This window comes from Megascapheus bottae, chromosome 19 (genome assembly GCF_031878675.1).
Source record: "Megascapheus bottae isolate mThoBot1 chromosome 19, mThoBot2.hap1, whole genome shotgun sequence".
NCBI lineage: Eukaryota > Metazoa > Chordata > Mammalia > Rodentia > Geomyidae > Megascapheus > Megascapheus bottae.
In genome coordinates this window covers 3,872,065-3,889,518 of record NC_143527.1, presented here as the reverse complement: position 1 = coordinate 3,889,518, position 17,454 = coordinate 3,872,065, and the positions used below count along the sequence as shown (strand labels likewise).

Here is a 17,454-nt window from a genome sequence, read left to right as displayed (position 1 = left end):
AGGAACAACAAAAACAAAACCTGAACTCCTCAGCATTATTTTCTATTTGCATAAAGAGTAAATACTGATACCATTATCGGTAGGCTATTATTTACCCATGGCTCTGGGCGTCCTTCGCTGTACCCTTTCAGACGTGTCTGAGCCACCCTGCTCAGTTCACAGAACTGCAGTGCTAGCTTGAATGCACTTGACCCATCACACAGGGCTCTGAGGGCAGCTCTTTAAAGCAAACCCACCCAACAGGGTTTGTTTTGCCAGTCCTGGGGTTTGAACTCAGGGTCTGGGGGCTGTTCCTGAGCTTGCTTGGCTCAAGACTGGCACGCTACCCCTTGAGGCACAGCACCAACTTGTGGCTTTTTCTGTGTATGTGGCACCAAGGATGGGAACCCAGGGCTTCTTGCAGGCTAGACGAGCGCTCTGTCCCTAGGGCGTAGTCCCAGCCCCAAGACCCGCCCTGTGTGGAAGGGGCACAGGTCTACCCTGCACCCTGGTGAGAGGCTGCAGAGAGGGCCCTGGGCTGGCTTACGTTCTTGGAAGGACGTGAAGAGCATCTGGAATTTGCTGCTGCGGCTGCCCTCGTCGGCCCAGAGGCGCACCACGCCCAGCCCGGTGCGCAGCATCACGTCGTTGGCCACCGTGCTGCAGAACTTGGCCCGCAGGTCCTCCACGGAGCTGCTGCCGTCGTACACCGCCACGAAGTTCCGCTTGCACTCGTTCGAGTTCTGCATCTCGTAGTCCAAGAACCGTAAGTAGATCTGCAAGACAACCATGCGGTAAGTCCCCCGGCCACCCCACCGGGACGGTCCGGAAAGGTTCTGAATGGCCTTGGCTGGCCTGCAGCCTTCCAAGCCGGGCCGGATGGCGATCAGATGCATTCTTCCCCCTGTGGAGAGCAGGGAGGCACAAACTGCCTTCTGTATTTTCCCCACATGTTACTATTTCTGATTTTTTTACTTTCAATGCACCACTTCATTTATCTGAGTTGTATTTATTATTGTTATTATTGTTTGGGGTTCTCCCCACCACCAGATATGCCTGAGTCTTCTCATAACTTATTTGGAATCAAGAAGTTATTAGTTTTACAAACACATCCATTTGTCGTTTCACCTTGGTTAAACAAATGTTTTCAATATCTTGGACACATTCTTGTCCAAGTTCCACAGCTTCCTTTTTCTTGCAAAGGAATAATTTTAAACACAAAACCTTAAAAAAAAATCACAGGCTATGTTTGGTATGCATTTGTTTCATTATTTAACCACAGGGTTTCAGTTTTTTAAAGTGGAGAATGTGAAAAAAAAATGAAAGCCAAGCTAGTTTATTGTCATATTTAGCTAAGTCCACATAAATACAAATTAAATTAAAACTTAATGAGCAGACGTGTAATGTGCAATCTGCATTGCTTGCATTTTTTTTCAAGCTCCTGGAAACTCCAAAATTGTCCTCCTGCTGGCCTGTCCAGAGGTGGCTTAGCCTCAGGGTGAGGCGAGCTCAGATGTAGCAGTCGGGGACTGAGACACGAGTCCCGGCTAATTCTATAGGTGCTCCATTTGTCAGTGCTCACAGTCTGGTCTTCACCAGCCGCTGATGTCTGAAGCGGTCAGTGTGTATCCTGAACCTCAAGTGACTACCTCAATCCGAGATAAGTCCATGGAGACCTTGCTTGTTCATTCATCCATCATCTCGGCTCAGCCCATCTCTTCCACCCCTCAGCCAGCTCATGCTGGGCTCCTCAGGGGGCCCAGACACAAGTCATGGTATAGAAGATGCAGTCGCAAACCACAGAACAAAGACCAGTGCTGAAAATATGGGTCTCTTAAATCCTGACACCCATACAATGTCATCTCCTGGGGAAACACTTAAGAAAAACCAAACCTAGTCAGTGACCCTGAGAGGAATGTCTGGATGGTTCTAGAATAAAACAAGTTTCCTTCACGGAGGTTTCTCTTAAGCATTTTGCACTTTATTATCTTACACACATTGGGTCTTTGTCTCCTTAAGTAACCCAGATATACACTGACACCAGGCACTCAATTAGTAAGTCATCTTCCTCTCTGTGATTTTTTCTTTTTTTTTTTTTAAGATTTAAGAACTTTTATTGTAAAGTTGATATACAGAGGAGTTGCTGTTACATGGGTCATATGATTTACACACTCCTTTTGAACATTGTCTCTCCCTCCCTCATTCTCTCCCAGTTTTCCCCTCCTGAATTTCCCCTCCCCCATTCAAACTTATGCAGTTCATTTCCAATGAATGTTGAGTGAATCTCACTGCAGAATTGGTTCAGCCTTTGTCCCACCATTTCTGTGCTCCCCCTTCCCTTTGATATTTTTAATTTCATAAACTATAGATGCCATGAGATGTCTCCCCAGATCTGACATGTTTAATCTGAATCTAAAATTTCACTATTTAAAATAGGAGAAGTGTGTCTTTGACCCTCTGTGATCTTACTGAGTTAGACAATAGCCCTAGCTGATTTCATGATCAAATCTCATACCCTCAGTCTCCTGGTCAGACGTTTAGGGCCTACAGTTTACATCAGACGCCTGTCCAGTCAGCTGAACTTCTCAGAAACCAATTATAATTATAACCCTTGAGCCCGAATCTCTAACTGACACACACAAAAGACGACACTGAAAAACTATACAATGACCAACACACACTTCTTAGCTTTCAACTTTGCACATACACATTCAACCAAGCCATCATCCCACAAATGGCTACACTTCCAAGACAGGAAGTGAATGATTATAATCTTCGATGCAAAATCTCTGACACATACCTATAAAAAAAACACTGCAGAACTATGAACTGATAAGCACACACTCCTTAGCTTCCAACATTGCACACTTACTTTCAAGTATGCCATACATACGGCATTGTTCATACATACAGGCAGTATTCTGTCTATTCCTAGCAATTTCTTCCTGGTGTGTTAAGGGGCCTCTCATCTGTGGCATATTCAGGTTCTCCAAGCCTTGCCACATGTCTCTCCACAGTGTTGAAATAGGCTACGGATCCTATTTTTTTATTTTTATTTTTTATTTTTGGTAGATCATGGGGCTTGAATTCAACGTGGGCCCTACCTGTCCCTGAGCAATTCAGCTCAAAGCTACCATCCTACCCCTGGAGCCAAGCCCCACTTCCCATTCTCTAGAGGTTAATTAGAGATAAGAGTCTCAGGTCCTTCTGTGCCCAGGCTGCCTTTGAACCTTGATCCTCAGATCTCAGCCACCTGAGTCGTATGAGCCACCGTGCCTGGCTTGACCCTATTTTAATCTGTGAAGATGACCACCTCCCTCTCTTCGCTGTATTCTGGGAAGGGCTTTCTGTGCTTGATTGCTGGGCATTACATCATGTTCTGCACATAGTAAATACTTCATAAAATTTTAGAAATGGATGGACCTGCAAAAGAATAACTAATTGGAAGTGCTATTTCTTTATTGACCTCATTTATTCAGCATTCATTATGTATTAGGCATCTATATGCCAGACAATGTTTTACGTGCCACAGATAATGAAAATTACATGGAACAGTCATCTTATTATTTATAGTAGGGAAATTACTGATGATAACACTCAAAACAATGTATAATACAGAGCTAACGTATGACAAAACAGGAGAAAATTGTTTTGCAAATTTATAGCACGTTGAAAATGAAATGGGATGACCCAGATGAAGGGATTTTCTGAAAAAGTATTTGGAGAAGGAAAATCACAAACTGAAATGTGAAAAAAAATGAATGAAAATGAATGGAACCGGATAGGGCTTCATTCCGACTGGCATGGTCACAAAGGATTCATCTACAGCCATCTGCCAAGCTCAGCTGGAAAGCCATCCTCGCATGTTGCCTTTCGCTGTCGATTTTAAATCAGGTGTTCCCACCACACCTCTGTGAAGCACACACCTCAAGAAGGACTTTACTGGACTCAAGCTCAAGCCAGTGTTTCATTTTATTCCAGCAGTAGTTGAAAGAATTCCCTCGTAGGGGTATGTGTGATCTCTTCTTCACAACATGATACAACATTCTGGAAATTATCCAGGAATGCCCTACTTAAGACATTCAAATATGTTGAGCTTTCCAAGTTTTGCCAAATTATGTCCTTTACTTATTGAATATACACACACACACATCATTTTTAAAAGTAGTTTTTTTTGTTTTCCCCCTTCCCTATTTCAAATAAACAAATAAATGTATATATACTATACCAGGTAACAAAGTCAGATACAGTAACCACATGAGATTAATCAAAGGGCAAAGAAAAGAAGAGAAATGACATAATACATTAAGAACAACAGGGGGGGACAAGATGATTGGGAGGGGTTGGGGGGAGAAAAACTGGGACAAAAACATGAGAAGGGCTATCAATGTGTGAGAAGGAATGTAACTGTAACCCCTTTATACATTACCCCAACAATAAAATTTTTTAAAATTTTTAAAAAAAATTTTAAAATGATGATCAGCTAGAGGGGTAAAAAGATACTATAACTTTTGCCTTAGAAAAATGTGCAAATTAATGTGGAAACCTTAAATAGTTTAAGCCCTTCAACTCTGGTTTCAGGTATTCTCTTCATCTTCCTTTTTGTCCTCTATGAGCTAAAGTAAACAAACTGAAAATAGGATTAAAAACATTCAAGCCAAAATCTTGTAAGAAAAGAAGCTTGTTAAATGCAATACAAAGTCAATTCTAAAATACAATGCAACAAATCCAATGTGGCTTATAACCTCTGATAAGGATTTGTAATTTCAGTAGAATATGCAAGTTTACTGGTAAGAGAAATACACAATGGGTTCCATTTCTATTTTAAGCAGAATACAAAGCAACCCCTCCTCTCAATGTGAGGTTATAAAAACCAAATACTATTCCCACAGAGGGAAAATAACTTAATTAAAGTAGCTACTTGACTGAATCAAGAAGGAAAAATACTGTATCTGAAGTTTTCAGCCTTGTGTGTTTCACTACTCTCATGTCTGAATACAGGTTGAAATACTAATTTATCATCAGGAAAAGAAAGCCTGCAAGGTCCTTGGCCATGGTTTTGCCCACCACATTTTGATATTTCTTTCATCCAGTTCCCTAAAGAAGAGACACTTGTTATACCCATTTGAAGACAAGGAGATTACAGTTTAGAAATATTAAGTTTCTTCATGACAAAACAAGTCTGTGAGCATACATGATCAATCCAGTCAGATAGGACATTCAATTGTCCATTATCCTGATTGTCATACTACATAGTCTCAGAAAACTTTCAAATAATGTCAACAGGAGTAAAGATGCAATCTTAAAGAAAACAACTTTAACAACCCAAGTATTCAGAGCAAAAGAAATATCTAACCATCTGCATTTTCTCAAAGAAATCTCTTCTATGATTTTTTTAACCCCAATTCTTTCATTATATTAAAAAAAAGTAGTTAACTATATAGGTTGGCTTTTTACTTCACTGTGCCCAGAACTACCTTTGCAAAAGCTAAGGTAAATTCCATCCAGGAAAATAAAGATGTGGAGCCTTCTGTCACCAGTTCCAGCCATGTGTGCTCTATAAGTCCTGATGGACTGTGATACAAATTGTCAGCCCATCATCGTAAATCTCGTGCCATACCAATACCAAGAGAAGGAAGTATTTATGTTGCAAATGACAAAAAACTCTTCAGCCCCTCTGCTAAAGTGAAGAGAAAATGATAAGCAAAATAATCTATAACCCTGGTAGAACAGTCAGATTATCATCTCTCCTCAGTGAGTTGTTTTGATGCATTCCTCTTTTTAATCAATCACAAAGGGCTGAAGCTGACGTGATGATTTATAGACTGGGACATGGACTGAACACAGTCACCCTTTATTTCTACTCATATCTGTTTTCCAAGTCACACTAACATGGAAGGCAAAACCCTTATTTTAGATGCAAGGCAAATTTAGCTAACCGTTTATTAAGGAACTGATTTACAATGACATTTCATACCAACTACTTAGCTAAGTGATCTTCCCTTAATGTCATCATGAAAGAAAAGAAAACCAATACTGAGGTAATTATTGTGTATTTTCTCCACAACGAACGAAAAGGAACTATGCCGTCATTGGAGAAATGGCATGTGTATGTTCAGTACTACCGGGCATGAATCCGTATTCTGAGCAGCCTGTATTCCCAGCACCCTGTGGCTGCTGTCAAACGTGTCAATGGCCATGACAGGTTTATCATCTTACAAGGATGTCACAAGAATCTGGAAGCCAGTGATACCGCCTTCATTTGGAAAAGAACCAGAAAACCACAGTGTTTCCTTGATGCTAAAAGGCACACGCCCAGCCACAAATACTGATAAGACAAGAGATGATCATATGCGCATGGAGAGAAGCATTTAAAAGCCATCCAAAGTAGCCTTCTAATCTGATTATTACCACATGATCTTCCATTTACGGAATTGAACTAATTAGTTAATTGAAAATTTCACTCTCTTTATCCAATTTGACTTTCATTTCTTTTATGTAACATCAAATTGAACCAGAATTCCGTGCTAGTAGGGCTCTTCCTTAAACTCTGTTACCAACTAGCTAAATATCAGAGCTAGTCACTGAACCCAGGTTTATAGAATTTTGCTACTACCAAGATTCTTATATCATCTCTGCCAAAAAATTACTTGATCTTAATTATGGTATAAAATCTTGTCAAACTCTGCTTGCCTTCTTCTTCTTGAATTTAATCTTCATTATTGAACCAAAAACATTCTTACATAAATCAAAAGTTATAGTCTCATTTCAAATATTCAACCAAATTGAATGCAGGTTTAGTTTCATTCTACTTCAAATGACAGTTCTTCAAGTGTTTGAAAATTGTGACTGTGTCTCTTGTTTGAGACACAGTGGAATGGCAGACATTCTGCTCACCACTTAGGCAGAGATGCATGAGCCCCAACCTCCAAGAATTCAGGTGTGAATGGTAGCCATCATTTGCATTCCCGTTCTCCCAGTGTCAGCATAGTTCTCTGGGCCAGGTCTCTAAACCAGACACATCAGTGCTCTCCCTCCACCCTAGATCTGGCATCTATGTGAACATAAAACATTTGCTCATAGACTTGTGTTTCTACCCTCTAGGGCCTCAGCTCATTTTTTTTTAATCTACTAAAGGAATTTCCATCATGCTTTCTATCTGGTTTACCAGATTCTAAGAAGTCAAAATTGATCACATTCTAGATAAAGAATCCCATTGAGATTAAAGGAGAGTAGTAGAGACCGTTTTATTCTACTTATTGAAAGCTGGGAAGCAGCAGAGAACGCCTGTAATTTCCACAGAACTCAGGGAAGCTTTTTGGCACATTCATTGTACAATATAGTGCCATCAGCAGGTTCCACGCAGATGCTCAAAGGAGCCACTGCAAGTTTAACTAATGCTTTGATACTTGGTTCTCATAAGCTGCTAGGAACTCCGTAAAAATAGAAGCCCACCAAAGCAGTAACCCTCAGTCCCTGCCTTCTCTCTAGCACGCCAAGCACTTTCTGTCCTGTAACCTTTAATTTAGCAGAGAAGGCCTGTCACAATGGAGCCATCTTTGTACAGCTCTGCAGGAGACTTCCCCTTTGAGTCACAGAATGCCAAATTCTGAAACAGACAGGTACACTTGCATTGTTGCTCTTGGACTAGACAAAAGACAGCTAGCTATTTACCAGTTCGCAAGAAGAGGTGTATGTTTACAGTGGCAGAGAAACCTTCCCTTTAACACAGCAGTGACAGGAGGCTGCACACACTTCCCTTCTATAAAAAGTCTTGCATTTATTCTTAGAGGTAAAGAAAAATGGAAAGCATTTCTAAGTGAATGCACATACTGTGCAAGAAAGCATAATCAAACAAAATAAAGCTCAGCACCTGTGCATACACTCACGGCTTCATGCATGTTACAAATAACTTTTAAAGGAAAAAGATGGAGGGAAGAGAAACACAGGAAGGAGGGAGGGAAGGAAGGAAGGAAGGAAGGAAGGGAGGGAGGGAGGGAGGGAGGGAGGGAGAGAGAGAGGAGGGAAGGAAGGAAGGAGACCTAAAATAATATTTTCAAAGCATTGGCCTGCCTCTGATCCCAGCCCAGATCGTATTCAGTGTGGTATAAATTCAAGACTTCCCTTTTTTGCAGCATATCTGCAGTACTTAAAATCCAGATGGTCAATATAAAAGCTGGATTTGTTTGTGTTAGGAAACATATTTGAAGCCTCAGTAACGATGGCTACCTAGTTCCTGTAGGGACAGAGGACAGTTGTAAAGCAAGGCTTCCCTTCCAACGGGCACCAGCTCCACTGCCAGTCACCCACTCTCCACCATTACTGCTCCTGTATTTCATATTCTACCAACACACAAAGTCACTCCTGCCTATTTCTTCCACAGATGGGTGCTGGGGTTCAAGAACAAGCAGCAGATTTGACAAGGAGAGAAAGGAGAGCCAAGGACATTTCTGCTTCTCCCACAGCTGAGCCTCAACATTCCCATCCACTCCTCAGAGGCAGATTCCCTCTGCAGACTCTATTTGGATCATGAAGTGACTCTCAGCACAGTCCACACTGGAAATCGTGGCACAGAGAGTATGACTGAACCAAGGAAAAAGGTGATCTCAAGGCCCTCAGGAACCCGCCGCTGTGACAGAACGTGGACACACACAGGAAGCACATGCCCGTTGCTTCACCAACAGCACCCACTCTGGTGCCCGCCCTGCCCGCTGGCGTGTGTGCATCTAGACTGACCTTGGATCCCGGAGGAGCTCTGATGTACCACTTGCAGTCCACGGCCTCGCTGGCAGTAGCTTTGCCTTCCTTCAGAATCTGTATGGACTCCACAATTCCTTCAGAGCCGCCCATCTCAAACTCACACACTAGATATAAGATGTCAAACAAACACACAAAGATGGAGCTTGAATAATAAACGAAGAGCATACTTTACATCAGAACACAAAGGCCTCTGAGTACTATTAAATATCTATTTTACCAACCTGGTAATGGTTTCAAAACTCCAAGGTCCTTAAAGTCAGGATCTTAAAAATTGAAAAAAAAAGACAATTATTAGTCCTAGTCTACATTTCTTTCTTAAAATGACATTGATGATCACCAAATTATCTAGGAACAGACCTAGAAACACTTTAGGGAAAGTTAACTGATAAGGTATAAAATGCATGGTAGTATCAGAGTAAAATAGACCTTCGTATCATCTCTTACTGGGCTTAAACCAGAGCCGGGGCTCTGTCCCCGAGCTCTTTTGCTCAAGGCTAGTGCTCTACCACATGGAGTCACAACTCCACTTGAAGTTTTTGAGTGGTTAATTGGAGATAAAAGTCTCACAGGGATTTTTCTTCCTGGGATGGCTTTGAACCATGATGTTCCTATCTCAGCCTCCTCGGTAGTTAGGATTAGAGGAATGAGCCACTGACACCCAGCCACAAAAGATATATGTATTTTTTTATAAGAGGTACCCACAGGTAATTCAATTGAGGGTCTATTTCCATGTATTCAATCTCAAATTTTATCTAGAAAGCTCTTGTACATTGTTGAAATAGGTTTCACCTGAAATACTAGAAGCACAAAACTCCAGGACTGTTCTCCTGTGGCTGAATGAACAACTCTGTTCCCGTCACTTCTTCATTCCATACGATGCTGGCTTCCAAGAAGTCTATAAATTTCTATATCACAAACTCACTGTCTATTTTTTCTTGGTCATGGGATTTGAACTCTGGGCTTGGGCGTTGTCTCTGAGCTCTTCAGCTCAAGGCTACTGCCCTACCCCTTGAACCATAGCGCCACGTCCTCACCGTCTATTTTTATGTAATTTCTTCTCAATGGACCAAGGTTCATTGAGTTGTCATTTTCTGCTCATTGCATCAGGAGCTTCAAAAAGTATCCAACTTGATTTAGACCTCATCCCACCTCCTAGAAGTGATGTTCAGCTCTCTGTCAACAAAGGCAATGTAAACGTGACCTTGAACAACCAGCAGACAATGTCATGCCGACCTGTCTGAGAGGGTCTTCCGAGTAACTTCTGGCATGAGACAAGGACCCACACACCTTTCCAGACTCTCATCAGTGCAGCAATCTGCTTTTGATGCAGACAGTGTTAATGTAAGAAGACATACAGAAAATCCTATCCCGGGATCTCCCTGCATCTGTGAGGTGCAGCGGAAGGCAAATTGTGAACTCAGTGTGGGATTCCTGTTACACAATTAGCTATGGGGGAAGAATTTCGGGGTTCGATGTTGCTTAGCCACTGCCCAAAAGGGTTAGAATTACAGTGTAGAAGGACATGTTCCTGTGGGCCGGGGGAGCGTGTCTGTGGTCAGGATGTCTGTCTTTCTGTCTGTGCACAGGACGTGCCTGCCTTGAACAAGATTGTGTCTCTGAGTTGTCTCCACTGAAGAAAACGTGGCTGTGTTTAGCTTCTTCAAATAACGGCGCAAACTGATCTGTGGACTGCTGTACTGCCTCTTGGTTATATCAGCTATTTCTATTTAGCTGATTATATGACAGGAAGAAATTCATTCATAAAACATGATGTAGGAAACAAAACTTCTCTCATGACTCTTTGGAAAGTGGTTATTTTATTTTTATGGTGAAAAAAAGGGGGTAAGAAAAAAATACACAGAAGCCACTTCCATGAAATCGCACAAAAATGAAGATACTTCAGACCAAGATATTTCACAATGGAAATATTTTCCCTTCATGTAAATAAGTGGACATTTGGTTGTTCTTTCAATAAACATGTATTTCATATCCTCTCCTCTGTCATAAGAGAATTCTGTTTAATCATCTCCGTTCATACCTCTTCCTTATTTTCATATCAAGCTTTTTGTTTTAGAAATCTAGATTTTTTTATTCAGTATACTACATTCCTTTTGCTTTTGGGTCTTCTATGTAGTAATAGTCGTAGTCAAGACCCTATCACCTTTTCATATTAACATTTTCCAGCCATACACAGCTGTCCCTGGAATTTTAGGGGAAATGTAGCTGGTATTCTATTTGCTAGGCTGAAGGCTAACATTTGTCATTTTTATAACGCATGCCAGACGAGATGGAGATAAATGCCAGTTCTGGGAAACAAAAATTTATTTTTGTCTTTGTATTAATAGTGATAGTTCTAATGGTTTAAAAAATACATTAGAAAAAATTTCTTTTTTGCAGTGCCATTTACATTAATCTCCAGTGTTACCACAAATGCAGATTGTTCGTGTGACTTGCAAAAATTCAACAAAAAACATTTTTGAAGCAGTCTAAATTGAATTTGAGAGAATGAAGTTGGATTAATTGCTCAAGGTTACTTGGGGTCAATGATATAAGTAAGCAGGTAGATACACAATAACAACATGTCTAATAGCAAATATTCTTTTTCCTTGGGCAGTCCATATTGTAAAATTGTAAAGATACAGAGATTACCATGACCCAGTACAAAGGTAACACAAAATCTGTGAAGCGTTTAAGAAGTATCAAGTCACCTGTTCTCTAGATATCTCCCCAAATCTGTTTTCTAAAAAGCAACATGAATACATTTAAAAACGTATATATATATATATATATACATATATATATATATATATAAATGAACTTCTATCATGGTCCTGTCTTGGCCATGTGCTTGGAATAAGACCACAGCTGTCTTTGTGTTCTGACCCTCAGGTGCTGTCCTGCTCTCTCGCCTCCCTCCACACATAGCCATGTCTGTGGCAGACAGTCAAGGCTCATCCATGAGTATCACCGTGAACTTGTTCTTTCATCTGACTGCAGGACTATTTTTCCCCCAGATAGTCACCTAGCTTGGTCCTGTCCAGTCTTCAGTGGTTGGCTTAAATGTTACATTCTCAGGATGCTCTTCTAGAAAAATCATCCCTATTTCCCATTTTCTTTCCTCACAGTTCTTATTACAATTCCCACTCACATTGCAATTTTTTTACTTCCTTACTGGTAAAGACTGGCTGTCGGCTCCTGGAGTCCCATAAAGAAATCAGTCCCAGGGGTCTAGTCTCTCTGCTCAGGACTCAGGGCACGGTAAGTGCACAATAAATGTTCCCGACTTAGGCAGGATACAAAATTAACCTTCATAAGTCAGTAGCCTTCTTGTATATCAACAATACACAAACAGAAGGCCAAATCAAGAAAATGATCCCATTCGCAATAGCCCCCCAAAGAATAAAATACTTAGGAATTAACTTAACCAAAGATGCAAAGGAATTATTTAATGAAAAGTATAAAAGCCTAATGAAGGAAATTAAAGAGGACACTAGGAAATGGAAAGACATCCCATGCTCATGGATAGGGAGAACCAACATAGTGAAAATGGCTATACTAACAAAATTGATATACAAATTCAATGCAATCCCCATCAAAATCCCAAAGACATTCTTTACTGAAATAGAAGATACAATCCAAAGGTTCATATGAAACAAGAAAAGACCTAGAATAGCCAAAACAATTCTAGGCAAAAAGAGCAATGCTGGTGGTATTACAATACCAGACTTCAGACTCTACTATAGAGCCATAATAACAAAAACCACATGGTATTGGCACAAAAATAGACCAGAAGATCAATGGAACAGAATAGAAGATCCAGAAACAGAACCACATACCTATAGGCAACTTATATTTCACAAAGGAGGCAAAGATATACAAACAAGCAAACAATCTATTCAATTATTGGTGCTGACAAAACTGGTCAGCCATATGCAGAAAACTAAAAATTGACCCTAGCCTTTTGCCATGCACAAGCATTAACTCAAAGTGGATCAAAGACCTCAATGTCAGACCAGAAACCATGAAACTGCTACATGATAAAGTAGGAGAGACATTGGAACTCATAGGCACAGGCAAAAGATTCCTGAACAGAATCCCAGGATCACAACAGATTGGCGAGAGACTCAATAAATGGGACTACCTAAAAATAAAAAGTTTCTGCACATAGAAAAGCATAGCCACAAAAGTAGAGCAACAGCCAACCAACTGGGAAAAGATATTTACCAATAATACATCTGATAAATACTTAATATCCAGTATCTACAGGGAACTCAAGATTTCCCTCCCAAACCCAACAAACCATTCACTAAATGGGCAAAGGAACTAAAGAGAGACTTTCAAAAGAAGAGATTAAAATGGCAGAAATAAAGGAAATGCAAATAAAAACAACCCTAAGATACCAACTTACTCCAACAAGAATGGCCAAGATTTTGAACTCAGCCAATGACAATGACAGATGCTGGCAGGATTGTGGAGAAAAAGGAACCCTACTACACTGATGGTGGGATTGTAAACTAGTTCAGCCACTCTGGAAAGCAGTGTGGAGGTTTCTTAAAGAACTGAAAATTGACCTTCCCTACGATCCCGCCATACCAATTCTGGGCATCTACCCTGAACATCATAACCCAGGATATGATAAGGACACCTGCTCAGCTATGTTCATCTCTACACTATTCACAATAGCCAGGCAATAGAAACAATCCAGATGCCCTACTGCACATGAATGGATACAGAAAATGTGTATATATATAGACAGAAAATGTGTGTATATATATAGCCAACAGACAAGATAAAATAATGGCATTTGTAGGGAAGTGGATGAATCTATAGAGCGAATCATGATGAGTGAGACAAGTCAAGATCAAAGGAACAAAAGGCGCATGGTATGCTTAATATGTGGCTATTAAATCCAAAGAGTACAAGAGCGAGGACTCAATATCTGCATTCCCAATGCTATGGACATGGTAATGGAAATATAAACATAACTACATAGACATAAAAACCTATAACGCTCTAGACATAATGTTTTATTATATAGTTTCATATGTATCTATGACATACAAACCCTCAGTCTAATTTTGATTATGTTCTAAAATCTAAGTGCCAGTGATTGTATAGAGATTCCCTTCTTGAATACTTGTTTGCTAAACACATCATTTGAAATATGATATAAAAATCGATGTTAATAAATTCTTTAATAAAAAATGTTACTGATTTAAACCGATCTTTTTCTACACTCAAAATAGTTCCTTGGTTCTCAAGATTATTTCCTGTGCTTTCACATCCAAATAAATTCCTATACTGTTATTTACATTTTCATAGTTAATAGGCTCCTGTAGACATGGTACTGGAGACCCACCTCTGACTTCTCCTCACCTCACCTCCTCACCACCTCACCTCCTCGCCCTCCAGGATCACCTGGTCATTCACAGCGCTCACCAAAAGACAGGGATAAAGGGCGGACGACACTGTAGACCTGGCTTCTAAAATTTCCCCGAGCCAAATCCTCAGCGCTGTCATTTTTATTTTGGCTATTCTTTTTTTTTCCCCCAGATAATGTCATAAGATTTTGCCCAGACATGATCCTGAGCCTCAATTCTGCTACCCACTCCTGAATATCTGGAATTAGAGGATATGAGCCAAAATACCTAGCCTGTTTGTGGAGGCAGGGTCTTACTTCCTTCCTAGCTGTGACTCTCATTTCGACCTCCAGAATAGTTGGAATTAAAGACATACTGTACCTAGCTACAAAAGGCACCTTTGCTGTAGGTGGAAAGTATGGTAGGATGATTTTATCCTGAGTGAGCTCTTTTCAAGTTGCTTTAGTTGTGAGCTGAGCTGCAGACTTCTTTTCATGGAGCACCCTTTTTGTTTGAAAGACCAAACTGTAATTATTCAGATTTGGATGTTTGGCAGACATTTTCTTGAAAATGAACAAAACCAATGTGCTGACTTCAAGGGAAACAACCAACTACCTTGCCAATGAGAAAATCCAAATCTCAATTGAAGGGAATTTTGTTTGTCACTATGTGCTTGACAACTTCCCAATACTTAAAAAATGAGATTGCTGTTGACATAAGCCAATCTGATTTTGGCAATCCACAGAGATGTGTGTCAACATTTAGAAGTTGTGTGAATGAGTGGTCCCATACTGCCAGATATGGATGTAGACAACTACTCATGTATAAAAAGGCTACAGGAACATAATGTACTATAACAGCATATAAAATAATGACGTAGTTTTGCCTTTTCTTTTTTGGTAAGGTACAAATGACTTTAGTTGCATAGGCCAGTAAATCAAATTGGGAAATCTCAGCTAAGCAGTCTAGCTCTGGGCTTTTTAACAGGAAAATGATGGTTTCAAAAGTTTATATTCTTTATGGAAAGCAATTTCCCCCACATTTAGGCCTTTCTTAAGATTTTGCGGAGGTCCTCACTGAGATCACTAGAAATGTGCTGGATGCATTTGTAGAAGTTGGGCCAATAACATATTAACACACACACACACACACACACACATACACACACACACATATATAGCATATAGCATAATATATTAGCATATATTCCAGAGGGCTTGTGATTCAAGTGAAAGTTAGGAATAAAAATTCAGGATTTTTTTTTGCCCATCTTGGCCTTGAGTTCAGGGCCTGAGCACTGTCCTTGGACTTTCTCAAGACTATAGCTCTACCACTTGAGCCACAGCACCACTTCTGGCTTTTTTCTATGTATGTGGTACTGAGGAATTGAACCTGGGTCTTTGTGCATGCTAGGCAAGCACTCTACCACTAGGTCAAACTCCTGGCCCCAAAACTCAGAATTTTCTGAAGAAATATGAGTAGAATTGTACTTCTGATTCCTATTGAAAAGGTTTAACTATGTTTAACATACATAGTATACTTAAAGCATCAGTGCAATTTCCCCCTTCCATTAGTTTTAGAAGAATTAGGGTTAACTGAGCCTTGATTTGTTGTAACAGCATAACCAGTATTTTGTCAAAAAGGTATTCTCTTCCTCTCACCACCCTGTGAAGAGGGATTCTCTTCATCTTCTTCTACCATAACAAAATAGCAAAGAATAATTTTCTAATAAATCACATATGACATTTGCAGAAGTATAAAATGATACCATTCTTTACATCAATATTTTTATATCTATTAATATTACAATAGTAAAATATACATTTGAACATATACACAATTGAATTAATGGCATAACTATTATATGATTTTAGATTAATATTTAAAATATCCTCATTCTAGAAGGTTAAGATAGCAAGTATTGCATGGTACAGCCAGTTACCAACAGCACATGGGGGAAGGCTGTCCACATATTTTTCAGAGGACAGAATTTTGAGTCCAAAAAGCTTCAGAATTTCTGCCCTGACTGATTATCTCTCTATATCATTGTTCTTGCTCTTCTTACAGAAGTCAGAGTTGGAATTTACTAATTCATGCAGGTTGTGAGTTGTTTTTGTTCCCTAGTGTGAAGAAATTCCAGGTGCTATGTGGCAGATGAAATATCTGGAAATCATTGTTTAACGGATCGGCCATGACTGGCCACTTCAGAGGCATCTACATTTTATTAACCACAAAACTGGAGGGCGACAACTTTCTAAAAACACTTGCCTTCACCTAAGACGAAGCATGTCTGAGCAAATCATGAGTGGTCATCCTTAACTGGGTTAGCCAAAGAATCAGGGTGTCTGACCACAGAAAGCCTAGGGTCTCCTAGGGTACCAGATTTAGCAAGCAGATGCAGCTACCTACGAAACCATATCTTTAAGCATTGCTACATCAAAACCAGCTGTGGCACTTGGCGATGACTGCAGTCCACAGGCCAGTGGCCTGACAGGACATCTTACGGAATAGATGGAAAATCTTGTCAATGGGTCCTCCTCAGTCGGTGACATCCAAAGTCCTGCTCTCTCCCTCCCAATTGTCTCACTGACAAGGAGACATAAGACCAGCAACCCCAGATCATGGCCGGGCTATTTGCTGAGATATTGTACAACCTCTACTCTGTACTACTGTTTGGATATCTGGTCAGAGATTTTTGAATGATCTTAACTATATTTCATTTTTTTCGGAATGAATCACAAGGCAAGTGAGCAACATGAAGATGTATTAGGTTGTTATTTATAATTTCCTTCAAAATAGTATGAAATAACCTGCAGTGGAAACCATCTTAATCACAGGAAAACAAACCAAATATTTGGGCAGAAATTAATATGCATATTACCAAAACCAACACAGAATTCAGAATCAATTTATGCTTTTTTAAGCATTCTTCAGTTTTGTTTGTAACCACCATCTTCTAGACCCTTACCAAGATAGACATTACATGCATAACCATTTTTTAAGAGGTACAAGAGCTGGCCAAATACCTTACACAAATGAAAACAATAGAATTTTAAGTGTACTGATAAAACTAACGCAATATCGTTGTGTGCTGTTAATTCGTATTCTTTTAAGTTGGCTAATTATACATATTAGATATCGTCTAAGGCCTGCTGGCACTAAATGGCTGGGGAACGGCACACCTGCTCAGTTCTCTTTCCACTCCCCATTCCCCACTCACCCCTTCCCCAAGCCCCACAATTCTTCAGAGACACGCACAAATCACATGCTGAGGTCCTCCTCGAGGAGTGGGAGCTGCTGCTGCTGCCTCTCTCAGCCATTAACAGATGATGGTGTGGAGGTGTGCGAGGCTGGA

At 40.2% G+C, this 17,454-nt stretch overlaps 1 protein-coding gene across 1 annotated transcript in view; it reads right to left on the bottom strand.

Moving 5' to 3' along the window:
- Positions 1 to 17,454, bottom strand: part of Neto1 (neuropilin and tolloid like 1) — a 98,531-nt gene that overhangs the window by 17,047 nt on the left and 64,030 nt on the right. Inside the window, exons 5-7 of the mRNA XM_090353549.1 lie at positions 8,961 to 9,002; positions 8,716 to 8,843; positions 527 to 755 (exon numbers count right to left, since the gene is read on the bottom strand). Of these exons, the coding sequence (XP_090209675.1) occupies positions 527 to 755; positions 8,716 to 8,843; positions 8,961 to 9,002 (399 nt within the window). The remainder of the gene's footprint in view (positions 1 to 526; positions 756 to 8,715; positions 8,844 to 8,960; positions 9,003 to 17,454) is intronic.